We start from the raw sequence: 17,887 nt of genomic DNA, 5'->3' as shown, positions 1-17,887 counted from the left end.
GTGTTGTAATTGTCTAAACAATGTTTTATGACATGGACTAGACTGCACAAGAGATATGTTATGAATTTAGCAATTTTTCACTACCAGAATGCACTTAAGTATTGTTGCCATTCAGATGCATCCCCTTATGGCCACAGTATGCCTTTTTTCAACACTTCCAGCAGAATAATGCACTGTATTGGAAAGAATACATTATCTCCAGATGGCTCTAGGGAAATGACAGGAATGTTAGTTTACTCCAGTGGCCTACACAGCCTGTACAGCACTTCAGGAATTAGGTTGAATTGTGTATATGTTCAGAATATATCTGCTGTGACTTTCAAATGGCGTGCAGTGCATATGCCAAAGTTCAGTTTTGCATGCAGGTGATATGCCACTCCTTCCCAGGGAAGTGACATTATATAATACAACTTTCTTTCCTTTTATAAGGTATTTTTTGGCTTATTAAGAAGAAGTGGGTTGGGTGGATGGCTAGATAATCAGCTAGCAAAAAGTTGCACTGCACTTAACTTGAAAGTGTAAATCCGCGTTTTTTACCAGACTGGACTGGTTGACACATGTCTCTGCTGGGTATGTTCATAACATTATTAGGGAATTTAGGACATTTATCACATAACACATAAATTGCTGATTATAACTGACTTTCTCAATTTACTATCCTTGTAAATAAATATGTTTTTGAGTGGTAGCCCGGAAAAGTAGCAGCTTTAATTCAACATCACTTTGGACTCGTCATGAACATTACTGGAGGTCTACCCCTTTGTACATTTGCCAAATCAATCAGTAAGTCCCTTAAAGCATTTACCTTATAAACGGACCTGAGACTGCCTTTCATCAAGCAGGGATACATTTCCCATTTCATGGCTCTAAAAGGGGCTGAAACTGGTTGGAGGTTAATATGGTTTTCTAGTGAGGTTTGATGCAAAGGTTGAAGATTAACCACTGACACTCACATATGTATCTTTGACTGTGTAAAGTGTGTGTATGTTTGCATGTAAGAATATGCATTCATTACTGGGTGTAAGTATGTGTACGTATGTGTGTCAGTTTTACATCCATGTATGTACGGTTGAATTATGTCATATTTTTGTCCTCTTTGTCCCCATTAAAACTCCTGGAGCCTGATGTTGACAAATTGTTACTCTGTAAACATTACTGTATCTACCATCCTTCTCTGTAAACAGCCTTGATTTATCCCTCTTATCAGAGTGATGATGATTATGGAAGGAAAAGACATGACAATGTTAAGCAAGTAGCAGACTAAATACTTTTAATTTCAGAAACAAGTAACAGGTAGGAATCAGAGGGAAATTGTTTTTAAGATGGTCTAGATAACGAACTTGCAGCAATGTGACTGATTTTAGCACTGGATGCACTCAGCCGCCACCGAATTATGCTTGAATAGTCAGGAATCTGTTGTTGTCGGTCTCATTTCACTTTGCAACTCGTGTGTTCCAGAGGCTTATTTGACATAATACACACACAATGAAAATCCTGGCCAGGTGCTGTTTAAACAAAAGATAATAAACAACACCTTTGGAGCATGCTCAGTCATTTTTCAAGCCAATAAAAACCATGTCTTTGGTTTTGGAACTGTTTGATGGGACTGTTAACTGTGTCATTACTAATAAGCATCTCTTGTCATAAAATACATTAATCTGAAGCAGACTTTTTTTCCCATTGTTTTTTGTACCACTCAGACTTGAAAGTGTCTCAAGAGCGAGATTGACTTCAATGGCAGTTTCCAGACTGTTAATGCTTAGAAAATTCTTTCATCATTATTCTTACATTGAAAACAGTTATGCAAACTTTGTTATCTGTATTGGTCTTAATCTTTGATTGAGTCCCATCTGCTGTTGTGGTATTGTAATGTTAGCTTACATATAACAACCAAAGGACAATTCCAAAATGGAGGAAATGGTGAACAAATAAATATTCAGAAGATTACATGCCAACTTAGGGATGCATTGGAGGATGACTTGGCTAATGAGAAGGTGCCTGAGAAGTCCCCCAAGACTCATAACATAATTCCCAAACAGCATTATGTGAAAGAGTGCAAATGAGAAAATCTGTATTTACTGTGTGCACAATAAACACCCAGCCAATTGGAAATCAAAGGATGCATGCTTTCATGAAAGGTTTCAATACAAGAATATTCCTCACAAATACAAAAACATTAACCATCAACTATTAACCTTTTTGGTAAAGCCCTGGTATTTACCCAAACCTGACCTAACTTGAACTCACTTGGCTCCCTGTCGCCTCTTTCCCCAAACAAAGTTTTTCCAACATTTGTCATAAAAACTGATGGTTCTTCTTCACTTTAAATGATTTTTTGAAAGCTAAGCAATGCTGCTGATTCCGTAGCAATTCCCTCACAACACTGAGTGCTATGTTAATTTCAATTGGCAATTTGCAGAATGAGCTAATGGCTAAAATGTTAATTTCCATTGGCAATTAGCAGAGAAAGCTAATGGCTGATTCACTAATATGTGAGTGTGCAGGAATTTGTTATGTGTTTATCAGTTGCTGCGGGGCTGACAATAGCAGTCTCACACACAAAGACATACACAGGTGTAGCCTACATCCGTGTGTAGTTTGTTATAGGCCTACAGACATATTCACAAATATGCACACTCACAGAGACTCACTTGCTCACTCTCTCTCACACAGACACTTGTGTCTAATCAGTATGCAGAGAGGTGTGCTCCCGCCTATGAGAGTAGTATATCGCTGTGAGCTAAGTGCCTGTAATCCTAACGCTACACACACTTATACACATGCACACACACATGCACACACACAAGTTTTATATATTGTTGTTTCAGAATCAGTTGCCCTTGAAACCAAGTAGAGCATCTTAAATAGAATGATCTCTCTTCCTCTCTTTTCTATGTCCTCATCTAGCTATCTAGCTGTTTTACCTATCTGGCTATAGCTGTCTATTCTGTCTATCTGCCTCTGTCTCTTTCTCTTTCTCCCATTCTCTCTACATCTTATGTGTTAAGCGTCTCCACATAAGTCCAGGAAATAGCCTGCTGTTTAGTTCTCTTTTAGGAACACCTACTTGACAGCCTGTCACCAAATTCATGGTAATGCTGGACAGGGCTATTCAGTGTCTGTCATTTTCTAGTCTCCTGCTTGTCTGGGATTTGTTTCTAAGGGCACTAAGAATTCATTTCGTCAGGTTTGAGCTGGAGCCTAAGCCTTGTCACCAAGTGCCTGAAGTCATGTAACTATGGGTGAGTTGATTTGACAGAAAGGTAATTCAGCCATGATGTGGCACAGATATTCATACAGCTACATACATTGTACAAGTTAAGATTCATCTCTGTAATTCACATGAAAACAGCTAAGCCATTGGCAGGTCACCATTTTTTATTAATGACAGTTATGAATGATATACGTGTACTAAGTCAGTTCAGTATACTGTTTCAGTAGGTAACACTATGAGCCAAGGGCATATAACAGCATCTGTTTTACTGATAGCGTGGCTATCATTCCTCCCACACTCAACCCTTCTACTTCACTTGAACAGGACAGTGGAGCCTATGATCAACACCAGCACACTATCATCACATCTGATACAGCAAAACATAAAAACTTCCACTTAATACAATTGTGTTGCGATAGAGAAATGTGAAGAATCTCTTTTAGTCCTGGGCAAATCTGAGCATCTCAGTAGCGTACGATGTACTTGGCACACACTAGACCGTATGGGTAAAATAGTCAAACACACATATTGTTTGTTTATTGTTTGTTTTTTTGTTACTGCCTTTTTAATTTCACATTATGAGTGTTTAAGATGTGTGACATCACAACTAATTTTGAACTATTCATGGTCCAATAAGAAACTTACACACTTCAAACCTGACATGAGGGGCTCTGTAGGTAAATACTGTACCATTTCAATAAGTCCATGAGATACAAACCCAATTTCTTCAAAAATCATCAATAGAAAGTGACTCGTCCTGTGCCAATGCTGAAATCGATCTTTTTGTTCACTCAGCTTAGTTTTGGACTATTCTGCTGTGTCAGTCTGTGGTCTTTACAAATATCATTGCACAGTAGTGCACGAGAGATCTCAAAAGTGATGCATTTTCACACTACTCTGCTCAAAGCGTGAGCATTTGTCTGAGAGATGTACAATTCCGTGTGTGTAAGAGATAAAGAGAGTTAAAGTGTGTGTGTGTATGTGTGTGTGTGTGTGTGCGTGTGCGTGCATGAGTGGGGGTGGGTGGGGGGGGTGTTGCATACTGTATGTGTGCAAGTGTGTGATGTTATGCTTGCAGAGTGCTAATCAATGCTGCTGGTAGAGAGGATGATGGGATAGCAGCCACCATCCCGAATAGGAAATTGAGCGGTGACCTTGAACACAAACACACACCCCTTTCTTTTCACACAACAAACAAACACACATATCAGATTATTTCAAATATGTATCTAAAGATACTGAGAAAGACAATTTTGTGAATACACACAAACAGGGAGCCAAGTTTCAGACCTCTGAATCAGCATCCACATCTCACATTGTCTCTACAGGTTCAAAACGGTTTAATGTTACTGTTATTACAATAATGACTGTTACCTGCTTGAAAAAACATCTTTTCAGGTCAGAGCCTTTGTGAATTGGATTTACAGATCAGTGCATTTTACCATAAAAGTTTGGCAAACCATTTCCTCTCCACTCTAAATCATCGGCCCTGATGCATATAATCTTGAGTTCATATTTACCACCAGTAAAGTTATAATTTAAATAACTCTAATAATTCAAATGATGATTATCACAGTCTTTTACTTGAATCTTTGTTTTATCACATAACACTATGTAGTGTTGAGACAGTAATCACCATGATACCACTGCTGTGTTTTGACTGCACAAGCTGACAAGAAAAGAGAAAAAGCAGCTGGGGTGCTTCAGACTTAAAGGGCAAGCATTTGGTTATGTATGGCTAGCCTTTAAACATATACCACAAAGGTATTAGCCCACATGAGAGCTGTTTATAAGGATGAGTATCTGACACTTGCATCGGTAGGTAGTTTTGAATAGCACTTATGGATGCGATATTGCCGCAGTTTAATAAAACTTGAACCACATTCTTGGACTTGTAGGCTATAAAAGTGGCAGTAGTAAAACACCAAATAATAATAAATTGTATAAATGGCTTTTTTCTGTTTCTTGACTCAGTTAGATCACCACAGGATTGTTAAATGCGGCTCTAATTTCCACAGCACTCCACTGCAATTTGTCGCCAGCATTGTTGCATCTGTATTAGTGACTATCACCATAACAATATAATGACACCTCATACACATTGAAAAAAGGAATCTCTTTTGTTGTTGTTGTTTTGTGCTTCCCAAAATGGACTGCTGCGAACCAACAGTCATTTTAGTGTCAGGAAGGACTCCAGAGAATCCATTATGAGCCACATTCATAGGCCAAATGACTCTCATGGAAAGCTTGTAAACAAGTTCACGATTCAGACTATTTTCCTCTGGGTTGGTTATACCAGCAACCTTCACACTTTTTCTCTGGGGGCACCACTTTCTAAATCCAATTTCTGGTAGCCCAAAGCATAATTTAGGTCTATGAGGCTATTATCTTGGCATGTCTTCGTACATTTATCCCAATATTAACCAGTACCTTTGATAGCCTTTGAAACTAATTACTAGAATATTTTGGAACCATACCTTTGTATTCATAGGAGAGGAGAGGAGAGGAGAGGAGAGGAGAGGAGAGGAGAGGAGAGGAGGGGAGAAGAGAGGAGAGGAGAGGAGAGAAAATGCGAGGACAGCTTGAGAGGTGTCATCGTGTTTTAGGTAGGCAGTGTCAGGTCACGCAGAAGAAGACAAGAGAGGCAAAGAGACAGGAGACAAGAGAGGAATGGTTGAAAACAGGAGCAGAAAGGGCAATTGGGGTGACATGAGGAGCCAGCAGAGAAGAAGTGAAGATGAGAGGTAAGAAGGTGAGGTAGGGAGGAGACGAAAGCAGAGCTGCAGAATTACGGACAAGGGAGGGAAGATGAGAGTTGACAGGAGAAGAGAGGTGGAAAGAAGAATAAGAGGTATGGAGGGGGAGACACAGGAAGAGAAAGCCATCAGGGGGACTCATGGGGGAAGAAAGAGGTTGTAGAGGGAAAGAGACAGAAAAGGACAGGCTGAGACAGACAAGCACAAATAAACTTTATCTGACAGTTGCTACCTGTACACAAATCTAAATGTGATCATGAGGATACTGCAATTAGATTACAGCCATGTAAATAATTGTGTGTTCATCCAGCATCGCTTTAATTCAGGTCATACAGAAAGCGTTCACTATAGGATTAAAATGTATGGAGAACTGTGAAATTAGTCACACTATAGGGAGTTCTTTGGAAATGTAAACACCATACACTTGTCCGTCTGAGTTCTGAGCTTGCCCAGTATATAAAAGTGTTAATTTTTACACCTACAGTATTTTTTTATAACTGTCATTAAAACTTCATATCTTGACAAACTGTGAAATTGTTACATAGTAGCAGCCAGAAAAGATAGCCAAGGAAACAAGCATTTGCTTTTTATAGTGGTAGTTGTTGAATTTGCTCATTACCTATAGGGGAAAAAGCACACAGCAATTAATTCAATAAACACACAGATGGGTATATTAAGATAAATCTTCTTCTGCTATGCATGTAAACAGCTTAATCAAATTACTCTTAGAATGAAAGTAAGGTTTATAATTAGATTAGTGGAAGATAATTAGATTATAGTGTTTATGCAAACAAAGTCACGTTAAACACATTTACTCAGGATAAAAAACCCAAAATAGGTCGTCTCTACTATAAGGCTTTAAGGCATCTGCAACTTCTGTACTTAATATACTGAGCACCATGACAGAGATACATCTTGATTATCTTGCATGTTTTTGATCTTTGCCACTTTTGTATTTGTTTTAATTGTCATCCAAAATATTGCTTATGGGTTACCGAGATTCTAAAACACATTTATCAGACTAAAAGAGTGAAGATCTCTTTACTGTTGTTGTGAAGATCTCTTTACTGTTGTTTTTTTGAAGATCTTCTAGACAGAAAAATAAAATATGCACTGAATGGAGTCTGCAGAGTCTGCTTTACTTTTGTCTGTTGCTCCAGTACGTTAGTGGGAAGCATATATGTTTATGGCTTTGTCTCAGGGCTGTGAAGGGGCTGTCTTCTGCTTTCATGTAGACCGTGTTGTCAGATATGAATTATAGTGAACGCATTTCATTACTACTAGATCAGTGTTGTGCAGGTGGAATTTGATATTCACCATTCTCACAGCAAATAACCTTTCCAAGAGGTGCTAAACTAAACCCAAGGGACCAAGCCAGAGGTTGAGCACCAATGGAGCACGATATGTAGTTAGGCTAGACTTTTACCAACATTAATTATTATCTGTCACCATTCTCAGTACTAAATCCAGGCTGTATGTGTGTATATATCTTTGTTTGGTTTGTATGTATTACTGGATTTGTCCTTGTGTGTGTATGTGCTTGGAAAGTGAACTGTATTGGAAAGTCAGCCACCAGTAGTGGCAGCTGGGGTGCTGAAATGATAATATAATGTAATGATAATAACATCAGCTCCCTCTTCTTGTCTCCGACCCCCTTCTCTCCCACTTTCTCTCCCATTCTCTGTCTCTGCTCTGATTACTACACTGTCCCGCAGGCTACGTACACACACACCACACACCACACACACACACACACACACACATACACACACACACACACACACACACACACACACACACACACACACACACACACACACACACACACACACACAGTGGAAAGAGAGTTTGAGAAGAGACAGGGAGCCTCCCGGAATTGCAATGGCTCTTGGGAGGAGGTAAAGCTAAAAGAAAGGCGTGAACACACAGAGTGACAGAGAGTAAACCCTGGAGAGAAAGCGAGAGAAATGTGAGAGCAGAGGAAGACATGAGGAGAAAGAGAGGAACAGACCATAGGGGGAGGGAAAGAGGTGAGACAATAGATACAGAGTGATTTAGGGAGAAAGAAAAGTTATAGTTTTAAACTCTATTAAGTTCCTGTTCACATTCAAAGGAACATAATTGTGCTAAAAAAACTGCAATTTCACTCACATCACATCTTCAATCATCATCTTAAAGTATCATATTGAACCTGGTTTGTAAAACTGTGGTGTAGCAAACAAAGGCTGGTGAATTTATTAGATATACTACAATATTTCAGTGCAGACTCTTGACTGGCATTGTGTTTTCCACCATATCAAGAAGCAGAGGAAGCTAGCTAGATTTGCAACCTGCTTGCTCTGCCATCACATGCATAAATTACCCAGCAGATGGTATAAAGTGTTTTACACGGAGCACTTCCCTCGATAATAAACAAAACTCAGCTGTTTCTGCCTGGAAAACTATATTGTTTAGTTTAGGTTTTATTTATGTAGCAATAAATTTACTCACTCTTTAAAGTGGCTCCGTCAGAGGCACTTAAAATAGTCTTGCATGATATAAACACACCATTGTATCCTCACTATAGGATTTTGTAGAGCTTCTCAGCCATCATTTTCAATATAGCACAGTGAGTAGTAATGATTACAGTACATGATTAAAAGGACAAGGTTCCCCAAAACTGAACCAATAACTTTTAGCTCTCTAAGCAGTACTAAGATATTTCAGTTAAACATGTTGACACTCAAGTATTACACAAAATGTTGAATTTCTCCTTCTCAAACCATGGATGTTACAGAATAGATTCTTTTTTTTTTCAAGTCTTAAAACAATAGTAACAAATAAACATTGACACTTTTTTTATTGCCGTAATCAGAATGTTCTATTATCCATTTTATCTACAGCCACCCACTCATGTTTTATTTCAGCCCTCAGCTGTCGGTGTGAACAAGTTGGTTTAAAAACAACTTGCCGCTCTATGAAGAGGCGAGCAAGGAGGAGGAGAGAAATTTAGATGAGATAAAGGGAGGGGAGGGAGAGACAGAGCAGAGTCCTGTTGTGAACACTGATTACACTCTGCCCACTTGAGATTGATGGATAGTGACACAGCAGGCACACTCACACAAGCACACTAACACCTACACACACATGAATATCACATACAAACACATATACACAATGCATATAAACACTTACACACACACACACACACACACACACACACACACACAAAACTTGTCTTTCTCTATAAACTGATTGATGATAGTTCCACCAAGACTACACTCAGCACAACATTCATGCAGCGTGAGTGTGTGTGTGTGTACATTTCTGTGTGTTCATACAAGTATGTGAATGAGCATTTTCTTTGTCTTTCTTTCTCTCAATCTCTCTGTGCATGTGCATGTGTCTTTGTGGGTGTATGTGTGTGGCAGTTCCCACCTGTCTTAATTAGAAGAGGCTATTAAGACAGATTGCCTGATTAAGTAGCATTCCCCTACTGTCTAATGAATAGTCACACACATGCACACACAGGCAGACACACGCACACACACTCACACACATATGCGCATAAGTTAGTGCTGGGTTGAGTTGCTTTCTAATCCACATGACCACTGATGTAAGGTTTCTCCATGTGTGTGAAAAGCCATCCATTAGACAGCAGGTAGAATCTCTTAACCTCTTCACATAGACAGTCTCACGAACATCCATCACAAGTGCATCCATCTTTCCAGGCCTGTGCTGTGAAAGATGTCACTATGAGATTAAACACCTTCAGTAAAACATCCCAAGTGAACAATGCAACTGCACACATAAGAGTGGAACTGCACAGAAATATTAAATCTTGATGACTATGATTGCATTTTTCACCGAAGAGTAGTTGAAATCTATCTTGTGACCAAATGTTCTATTCAGTTTTGATCGTCTCCACAATCTCCTCAAGTCGTAGAGTGAGGAGATTGTGGAGCTGATTGAAACCGTGATTGCCAAGCAATTTGAAGTTATTAAATGTGGGAGAGTACAGTGTGCAGACTGCACTTTGTCTATCATCATAGTGAAGGACAACATAAGTGGAAAGAAAGCTGACAGAACTATTGTGATGATGATGTCACATTGCATCGAAATCTGATCTAGATCAAGTTGAATTACTATCTTTGTATCTAATATTTCTGTATTTGAAATATTAGATACATTACATTAAATATCAATAAATATTTGAGACAGAGGTCAATTTGGAAAAACATTTTGCTGCTTATTTTTGTATTATATTGTATCATCTAAACATGTATAATCAATGTAAACTACTACAAAATCCCAAAACGAAGGTCATTGCGTCATATGTTTCCTGTCAATGTGTTCAATGTGGCAGAAAATTACCTTATTTCATTTAAATGTATGTTGTTTTCATAAATTACCTTCATTAAAACCTGCTCACTTGAAATGCTGCTTTTGTTTTTTGTGATTATATTCTGCTTAAATGCTTAAAATGAATAATTAACAAGTTAGGAAATGAACCAATGTACCTCTGTCAGCCTCTATGGGTCCCCCCCCCCCTACCCCACCTCCTCTCCTTGCTCTCTCTCCACGTCTCACATACCTATACCTCCATCGATCTTTTCCTCCTTCCGCCCACTTACCACCCCATGCTTCTTTATTTCCTCCCTCTCTTTCTTTCTCATTCCCATACTGCCAGCTGGAATAGCTGGTTTGTATTTCCGTAGAGGAAGAGAGACACAGAGGATGGATGGGAGGATGGAAGACAGAGAGATGGAGAGAGGGAGAGATGCTCTTTTGGTCTAGTGTATTTAATCAATTATGTTCTCTTGCTCCCTCTGGCAAGTCTCCACTTGATATCCTCTCTCTTGCAGACACATACACACACATAAATGGTCACACACTCACTCTCCATCTCAGTATTTACTTTTTCCATTCTACCTCGCTGTAGCTCAACATGAAACACAGGAGGCTTTCATTCGTTTTAGTATATTTGCCTGATAATATTTTTTTAGAGGTGTGATTTTCAGAAGATGGGATTTGACCTCTTTGTACATATCTGGAAAATAACCATTATTGGTGGTTAATTACTAACAGACTCCTATGAGGTTTTAAGGACTGATTATGAAACATTTTTCTCCCAAAAGGAAGTATTGCATTGGGATCTGCTGTAGTTTACACAGAAGTATGCAAGAGGGAAATATCTCAGAGCAAGTCATTTTCTTAGGTTCCCCAGAGAAGAACAGCAATTTACTTTATTTCATGATACTCACCCGCTTTCAAGAGAAACAGGAAATGTAGATCATCTCAGTTTTTTCTATTGATTTTCTTTATTTATGAAAAGTCACATTTTATTAATGAATATTAATATATGGTGCATTAATTCTGTATATAAGATGGAATCCAATACAATTTAGTACACCCTTAATAGCCCTTGTTTAAACTTATTTATGTCTTATGTCTATTTCTTGCAAGTATACTGTCCCATGAGCTTTGTTTATGGTCCATGACATCTTCAGAATACCTAACAGTACTGTCCCAAAATATCTCTCAGAAGAGGTGTTAGTAGCCCTTGATAGCAAACCTGGTTTCACCCTCTGAGTCAGACACCCTCTTACACTGTGGTATAAGAATCAAAAATCAAAAATCATTGGAGCCCATCTGAAGATGATCTATAATACCTCAGGGCTCCTCTGAAGTGCTTTATAGCAGGTATCCTGGGAGAACACTTAACAGTCACAGACAAAAGTCATCAGCATAGATTAATGGTTTAATAATGCATTGCCAGTAGTCCACACAAGCCAAATCAACTAACTTCTCTGTAGCTCAGAAGCTGATATGTGTGTGTGTGTGTGTGTGTGTGTGTGTGTGTGTGTGTGTGTGTGTGTGTGTATGTGTATGTGTGTGTGTTGTGTTTCTGCTGAAAGCTTCATTTTAAGCTTTAACTACCTATGTAAATAGTTGCTAAGCACATATTATCTTTTTCCAGTTTCATTGTCCTTCAACTTCACGTGCATTCATATCTGAGACCAGTAGCTGTGCTCCATCATGACAGTACTTGTTGACATAAGCTCCTGCGGGAATCCAGATTGGTGACCTTTTTAGTCGCCAGCCTGTTTCTCTGACCTTCCAGCTACGCCTCCAAGACAGAATTTTCTAATTATACCTTCATCCTGCAGCTAGAGTTGTTAAGTGCTTCCTGAGCGCACAGTTTAATATTTTAAGTTCACACACACACACACACGGGCTCTCTGTATAGATTTATGATTTAATTCCTGTTTTAATATTGGAACAGATTGAATATGCACACACACTCTACCCTTAATGATGCACTCTGGGTAATGATGTCATTGCAGGAAGTGAATTAAGAGCTGTAAACATGAATAATGTGTGTGTGTGTGTGTATGTGTGTGAGATAGCGCATATATGAAGAGAGACAGAGAGGAAAGCAGAGGAAAGGAAAAGAGTAGAGAGGTCAAGAGGGTAAGGATGAGAGAGGGAAAGCTTGACCTACAAACATAGCTGTAGTTATAGTATCAAGAAATTAAATGCTGTGTTTCTTTGCTTCTTAGCTTGTATCAAACTGAAGTATTGGACCACACAAAAATAATCTATAGAAAGATTTATGAAGGACTGGTACATTGTGATCATTATTATCCTCGTGTCTGACATTAACTGTCTCTGTTGCTTTGGTCTAAGCTGAGGCCAGCACCCAGAATTGCCTTTCAGGAAAAGGTTAATTTATTTTGGATACTTTCAGAGTCTCTTGAGAGCTGCTACTCATCTTGTTTCTATGCCTGTTGCCTCTTGGTATTATTCATTCATTCATTTATTCATTCATTCAGCCTGTATTTTCAAGAGATTATTGAGGGGCATATCTCATTTACAACAGTGTTGAGTCAATTACAAAAGAAAAGAAAAGGAAAACAACAACAGAGGGATATACAAAGGCAATACCACAATTAGCTCATAAAAAGCCATTAAAAGGTTCTGATTAGAGAAGGCAATTTGATACATAAATTAATATAATTAAAATGTAAAATGATATATGTTTTAAAAATCCAATTAGGGTAGATAATTTGACAAATAGATTAAAATAATTAAATATAAAATAAAATTCAGTTATGTAAAACAATTGCAAGTATGGTTGGGAAATCTAAGATCAAGTTCCCGAAATGTTCAAAATGGTTTGAGGAGGTGCTGTATTTTGTGATTGTTGATGATGCATGATAATCTTGTACAGTAATTAAAAGTGTACTATACTAAAGCACTGTAACAAGACAATGAGAGCCATTTAAAAGCAGTTTTGATTAGTTACATTATCGACATTTTGGCATGATACTATTTACTTCATTCCTATTATTACAACTTTGTCTTCATCCAATGAATATTACACCATAGTGCAATGGATTCATTCATTTAAGCATTTATACTTTTTTCATATATTAAATCACACAGTTTTTGAGATATTTTTTTCATCTACATCTGTGCTAATGAACAGATTACCATTTGACATTTTCAATTTCAAAAGCCTTGTGCATAATCTTGGGACTCCAATAGGGGTGTGACACTCAGCTCACGAGACGAGACACGATATTGGGTTTATAGATTTTGGTATTTATGGAAATAACAACAAATACAAAAGTTGTGAAAAGATACAATCACAAATACCAAAAAGTAAATTATAAAGAGTAGAAACAATTCTAATATATAAATATAAATTAAATAAAGAATCCAATTATCACAAATTATAACATATTGCTCCAAAATAAAGACACAAATACAAGTAAATTGCACAAATCCCATATCACATAAATACACAACAACATAGTTATAAATTGTGTTATAATTTGTTAGTGTGACTCATTTCACTTTTGGCATCATTGGGCTTCCATAGGTGCGCTAGATTCCCTGCTCCTCCTACTTCAGCCTTTAGGAGCGTTCACACCAAACGCGATGGGGCTCCTGGAGATTACATTCAGTGTAGACCTGGAGTAAACCTGCTCCTGCTCCTCTCCTCATCTCATACTTCTGACTGAGATCTTCTCAGCAGGTAGAAGCTGCAACAAGGTTAATGATCCACACGTGACATTATAAAAAGAAGACATGACGTGCCACTGAGCGATCAAAAACGATCGTCTTTTTTTTTTTGGTGCATCCGTTAATTATAGCTTCACGAGACAATATTCACTTGGACAAGAAATATCGTAACGTTTTAGTCTTGCCTCTAGACTCCTATATCAGTGATTATTGTCTAGCAGTCCAGCAGATTCAATATCTGAACCCTGTACATCTCATATACTATCCACCCTCTCTACCAGGCAATAGACCAGTATTGATTTGCCATAATCACACACACACACACACACACACACACACACACACACATATACACACACAAACATATACATATATATTAAGATGCATATGCGTGTGTGTGCATATATCCCTTCTTCTCTGTGTAGCTTACGAAATGGATTCACAGAACAGCTACAGTGATCCACTCCCAACATATTAAGCATACACAATGTTATTTCAGTATCACTTTTCACCAGAGTGCATTAAAACATCTCATTCTCATGATAAGTGCATACTATGGACTTTTTATCATTTTTATTTATGTTGCTCACCGACTTTCATAGTTGTGTTATTACATTATTGTGTGTGCGCTGTTAATTGTAAATTGGGCAGATTTTGTGTATCTGTGGTGGTGGTGGTGGTGGTGGTGGTGTGTGTGTGTGTGTGTGTGTGTGTGTGTTTGTATATGTATGCATGAGTGTGTGTGAGACTAATAGCAGACATCAGAGAATCCTACTGATCTAGGGCACAAGGTGACCCTCTCATTGTCTCTCTCTCTATATATATATATATCTCTCTCTCTCTCTTTCTCTCTCTCTTACACACACATACACACACACACACACACACACACACACACACACACACACACACACACACACACACACACACACACACCTTCTAAAACACCTGCTCAGCATTCTTGTGCTCCACTTTATACTGCTGTTATTAGGTGGTACCGGTGTTGGAAAGTATTATATGGACACTGTACAGTAAGCCACCATACATGTGTGTGTGTGTGTGTGTGTGTGTGTGTGCACGTGTACAGCCTCTGTGTGTGTATGTTGATATTAATGGACTGCGAAGGTTAACAGCAGGTGTTTGAAGAAGGGGACAGGTGACCACGAGAGGGCAATAACTTCATATTTTTACGTGTGTGCATGTCTGTATCTCAAATGTAACAGCCAAGGTGATATTACTAAAATAGAACACTATGAAAATATATTGAGAGAAAAACAGCACCTGTTGGTTTTTACTACTACTACAGAGATGAAAGCTCCAATACATCAAAGGACTGATGTATAGAAATGGATTATTGCCAGCAGAGATTGTATTTGAGCTGCATTCATTTGAAGTTGTACAGGAACAACTGAGCACCGAGCACGGAACAGAACTGCGTTACAGCCAGAAGGCGATGCAGCCCTGCTCACTTCACTTTGCCAACCACAACAGCCTTGTTCATCTCCTCAGCTTATAGACAATCTTATACTCACCACTTGATGAAAGAGTTGCAAATTATGTCCTATCTACGAGCTCTGTGTGCCATCAATGCCTCAGTACACTAGCTTGTTTAAGTGGAAAGAAGCTAATATGGTTTAAAGTGGCAGTCTGACAGCCCTATATCTGTCTGAAACCTCATCATATTTGCATGTACCAGTTTATGAGGTATGATGTGGATAAATTGTAGTGGGTACAAATATTAAAAGTTGTTATAATCACAATAGTGTGGTCCAGTACAATACCAGCTACCAACATTAAGAAACTATGAACATTGAATTTGTGATGACAGTTGCAAGCTTGCATCCCCAGCTGGGACGTTTGTGGCAAGAACCATGAATAAGAAAAAAAAGACAGACATTGAGGGACTCTTGAGCAGTATAATCCCCAGTTACTCCAATAGGAGAGAATACTAAAGAAACAAACTGGTTACATTGGCCCTAACACTATATGTAATTCAGTCTGCAGGACACAAAGGAGAAAGGTCTGCACTCTGTCAGGCTCCAAATAAATAGTTTAATTGTCTTTCCTCTTTTCAAGGCAATGTTTTGTTTGGAAAGGTTTGCCTGAATTTAGGCCCTTTTGTCCCTCTTCTGTAATTTAGTCTGTGCTATTACTGACTCAATAGACTTTGTCCTCACTTCACTCTAGACAGCAGCTACACAAAGACACAATGAGATGAGTTTTTGAGCACTGTCTCGTTCTCTTACATACACACACACACACACACACACACACACAAACACACACACATATACACAGGTGAGATGGGGAAAATAAAAGACAACTAAGATAACCTTAGACTGATATGTAGTTTCTGTTGTTGCAATGACACTTTCACAACATCACAAGCTTGTTTTACAGACTTCAGCTTTGTTCACACTATAGGACGACACATTTATGGGGTGTCCTCCTAATGGCAGTAATATTAAACACACGCTGAATATGTGTATGTACTCCTATCCTTAGTTAGTCAGTTTAAAACCTTCACAGAGGGCAATGTTTAGTCTCTCTGCTCATCCTAGGGGTCTATTATTTGATTTTGTGGAAAAAAGAGGGCAAGGGTAGAGAATTTGTTAGCGTTTTTATGTTTGTTCATACCATTTCTTACAAGTGTTCTTTTCACTTTCTATCTTCTCACAGGTTGTCAGGCAGTAATGTCCCCTCTCCCATCGTTAGCAACAAGAACTGGCTCCGACTGCATTTTGTGACTGATAGCAACCACCGTTACCGTGGTTTCAGCGCCCATTATCAAGGTAAGATTGGTAACATGTGATTACATCTACAGAGACGGCATCTTAATGCACACACAAACACACATATATGTAAAAAGGGTCAATTTGTGATTCTGTATAAAGGGCTCTATATATACATTTCACACGGATCTCTTTGTGTTTGTTAATGATAGTTCTTTCAAGGTTCTGTTTTTGCTTCTTTGCTTTTGTTTTATGTTTTTTTTTTCTTTATGTTTTATGTTCTTCTCTGCTGCTTTTTCTTTTCTTTTCAACTGACAGTTTTCCCCTATCATCTTGCCTCTAACTCCCTTAAATTACGCCTGTTGACTCCAATCTTCCTGTCTCGTCTCTACTACAGTTTCTTCTCACCCTCCACGACTCCTGCCCCCACCATCTATTTCTCTCTTTGTTTTTCTCTCGGGTAACTGCTCATACGCGAGTTAGATTTTTTTGACACAGACCCTAACTGGTGGAAAACATTTAGAAATTCATTTGGCAATGTCCGTGTCTCCCAACAGCAATAATGAGAACTGAATGTGTGGAACAACTGCACAGACAGGCTGGAACCAATAGGGTTTATATTTTACACTTTCCTTGTCTTGTCATACCCTCGCATGTTTTGTTTTAGTCTCAGATTGCTTGTTCTTCCACAAAAAGGCTGTGTACTTTGCTACACTAATTGTGAATCATAAATGCATGGTGCGTAAAGGCCATTCAACTTCACACAGCAAACAGGATATGCACACCAATGGAAACAAGGTGTGATTGAAATACATGGTCTAATCCTCTTTAATATTCAATAATATATTTTTTTTTTAGAATCCAAGCTAAATTTGATATAATATTGGGTTTGCTTTAATTGTTATAAAGTTAAGTAAACTAAAGTCAGGGAAACAGTAGAGAGTGCCTTCCTCTATGCGTCCTTGACCTGGTCTGTGTAGGCGGGCAGCAGAAGCGTAAATCATGGTCATGCTTGACACCAAAATTGCACTGTGCCACTTGATTATTATTGACACACTCCCCACTGTGCTTCGCCTCTCACTTCAGCACATTCAGGTTCACAGCAAGTCACCAAAATACCAAGCAGACTCAGACAAGAAAAAAAAGAAGAAAACATAAGATGTGCACCCATTTAA

General features: G+C 38.5%; 1 protein-coding gene across 1 annotated transcript in view; it reads left to right on the top strand.

The window, feature by feature from the left end:
• LOC128373891 (CUB and sushi domain-containing protein 3-like) overlaps window positions 1-17,887 on the top strand; it is a 276,110-nt gene that overhangs the window by 102,649 nt on the left and 155,574 nt on the right. Inside the window, exon 5 of the mRNA XM_053334086.1 lies at window positions 16,660-16,772. Within this exon, the coding sequence (XP_053190061.1) occupies window positions 16,660-16,772 (113 nt within the window). The remainder of the gene's footprint in view (window positions 1-16,659; window positions 16,773-17,887) is intronic.

Source organism: Scomber japonicus, chromosome 15 (genome assembly GCF_027409825.1).
Source record: "Scomber japonicus isolate fScoJap1 chromosome 15, fScoJap1.pri, whole genome shotgun sequence".
NCBI lineage: Eukaryota > Metazoa > Chordata > Actinopteri > Scombriformes > Scombridae > Scomber > Scomber japonicus.
The sequence above is the reverse complement of the archived record's forward strand: the minus strand, read 5'-3'. Positions and strand labels throughout refer to the sequence as shown.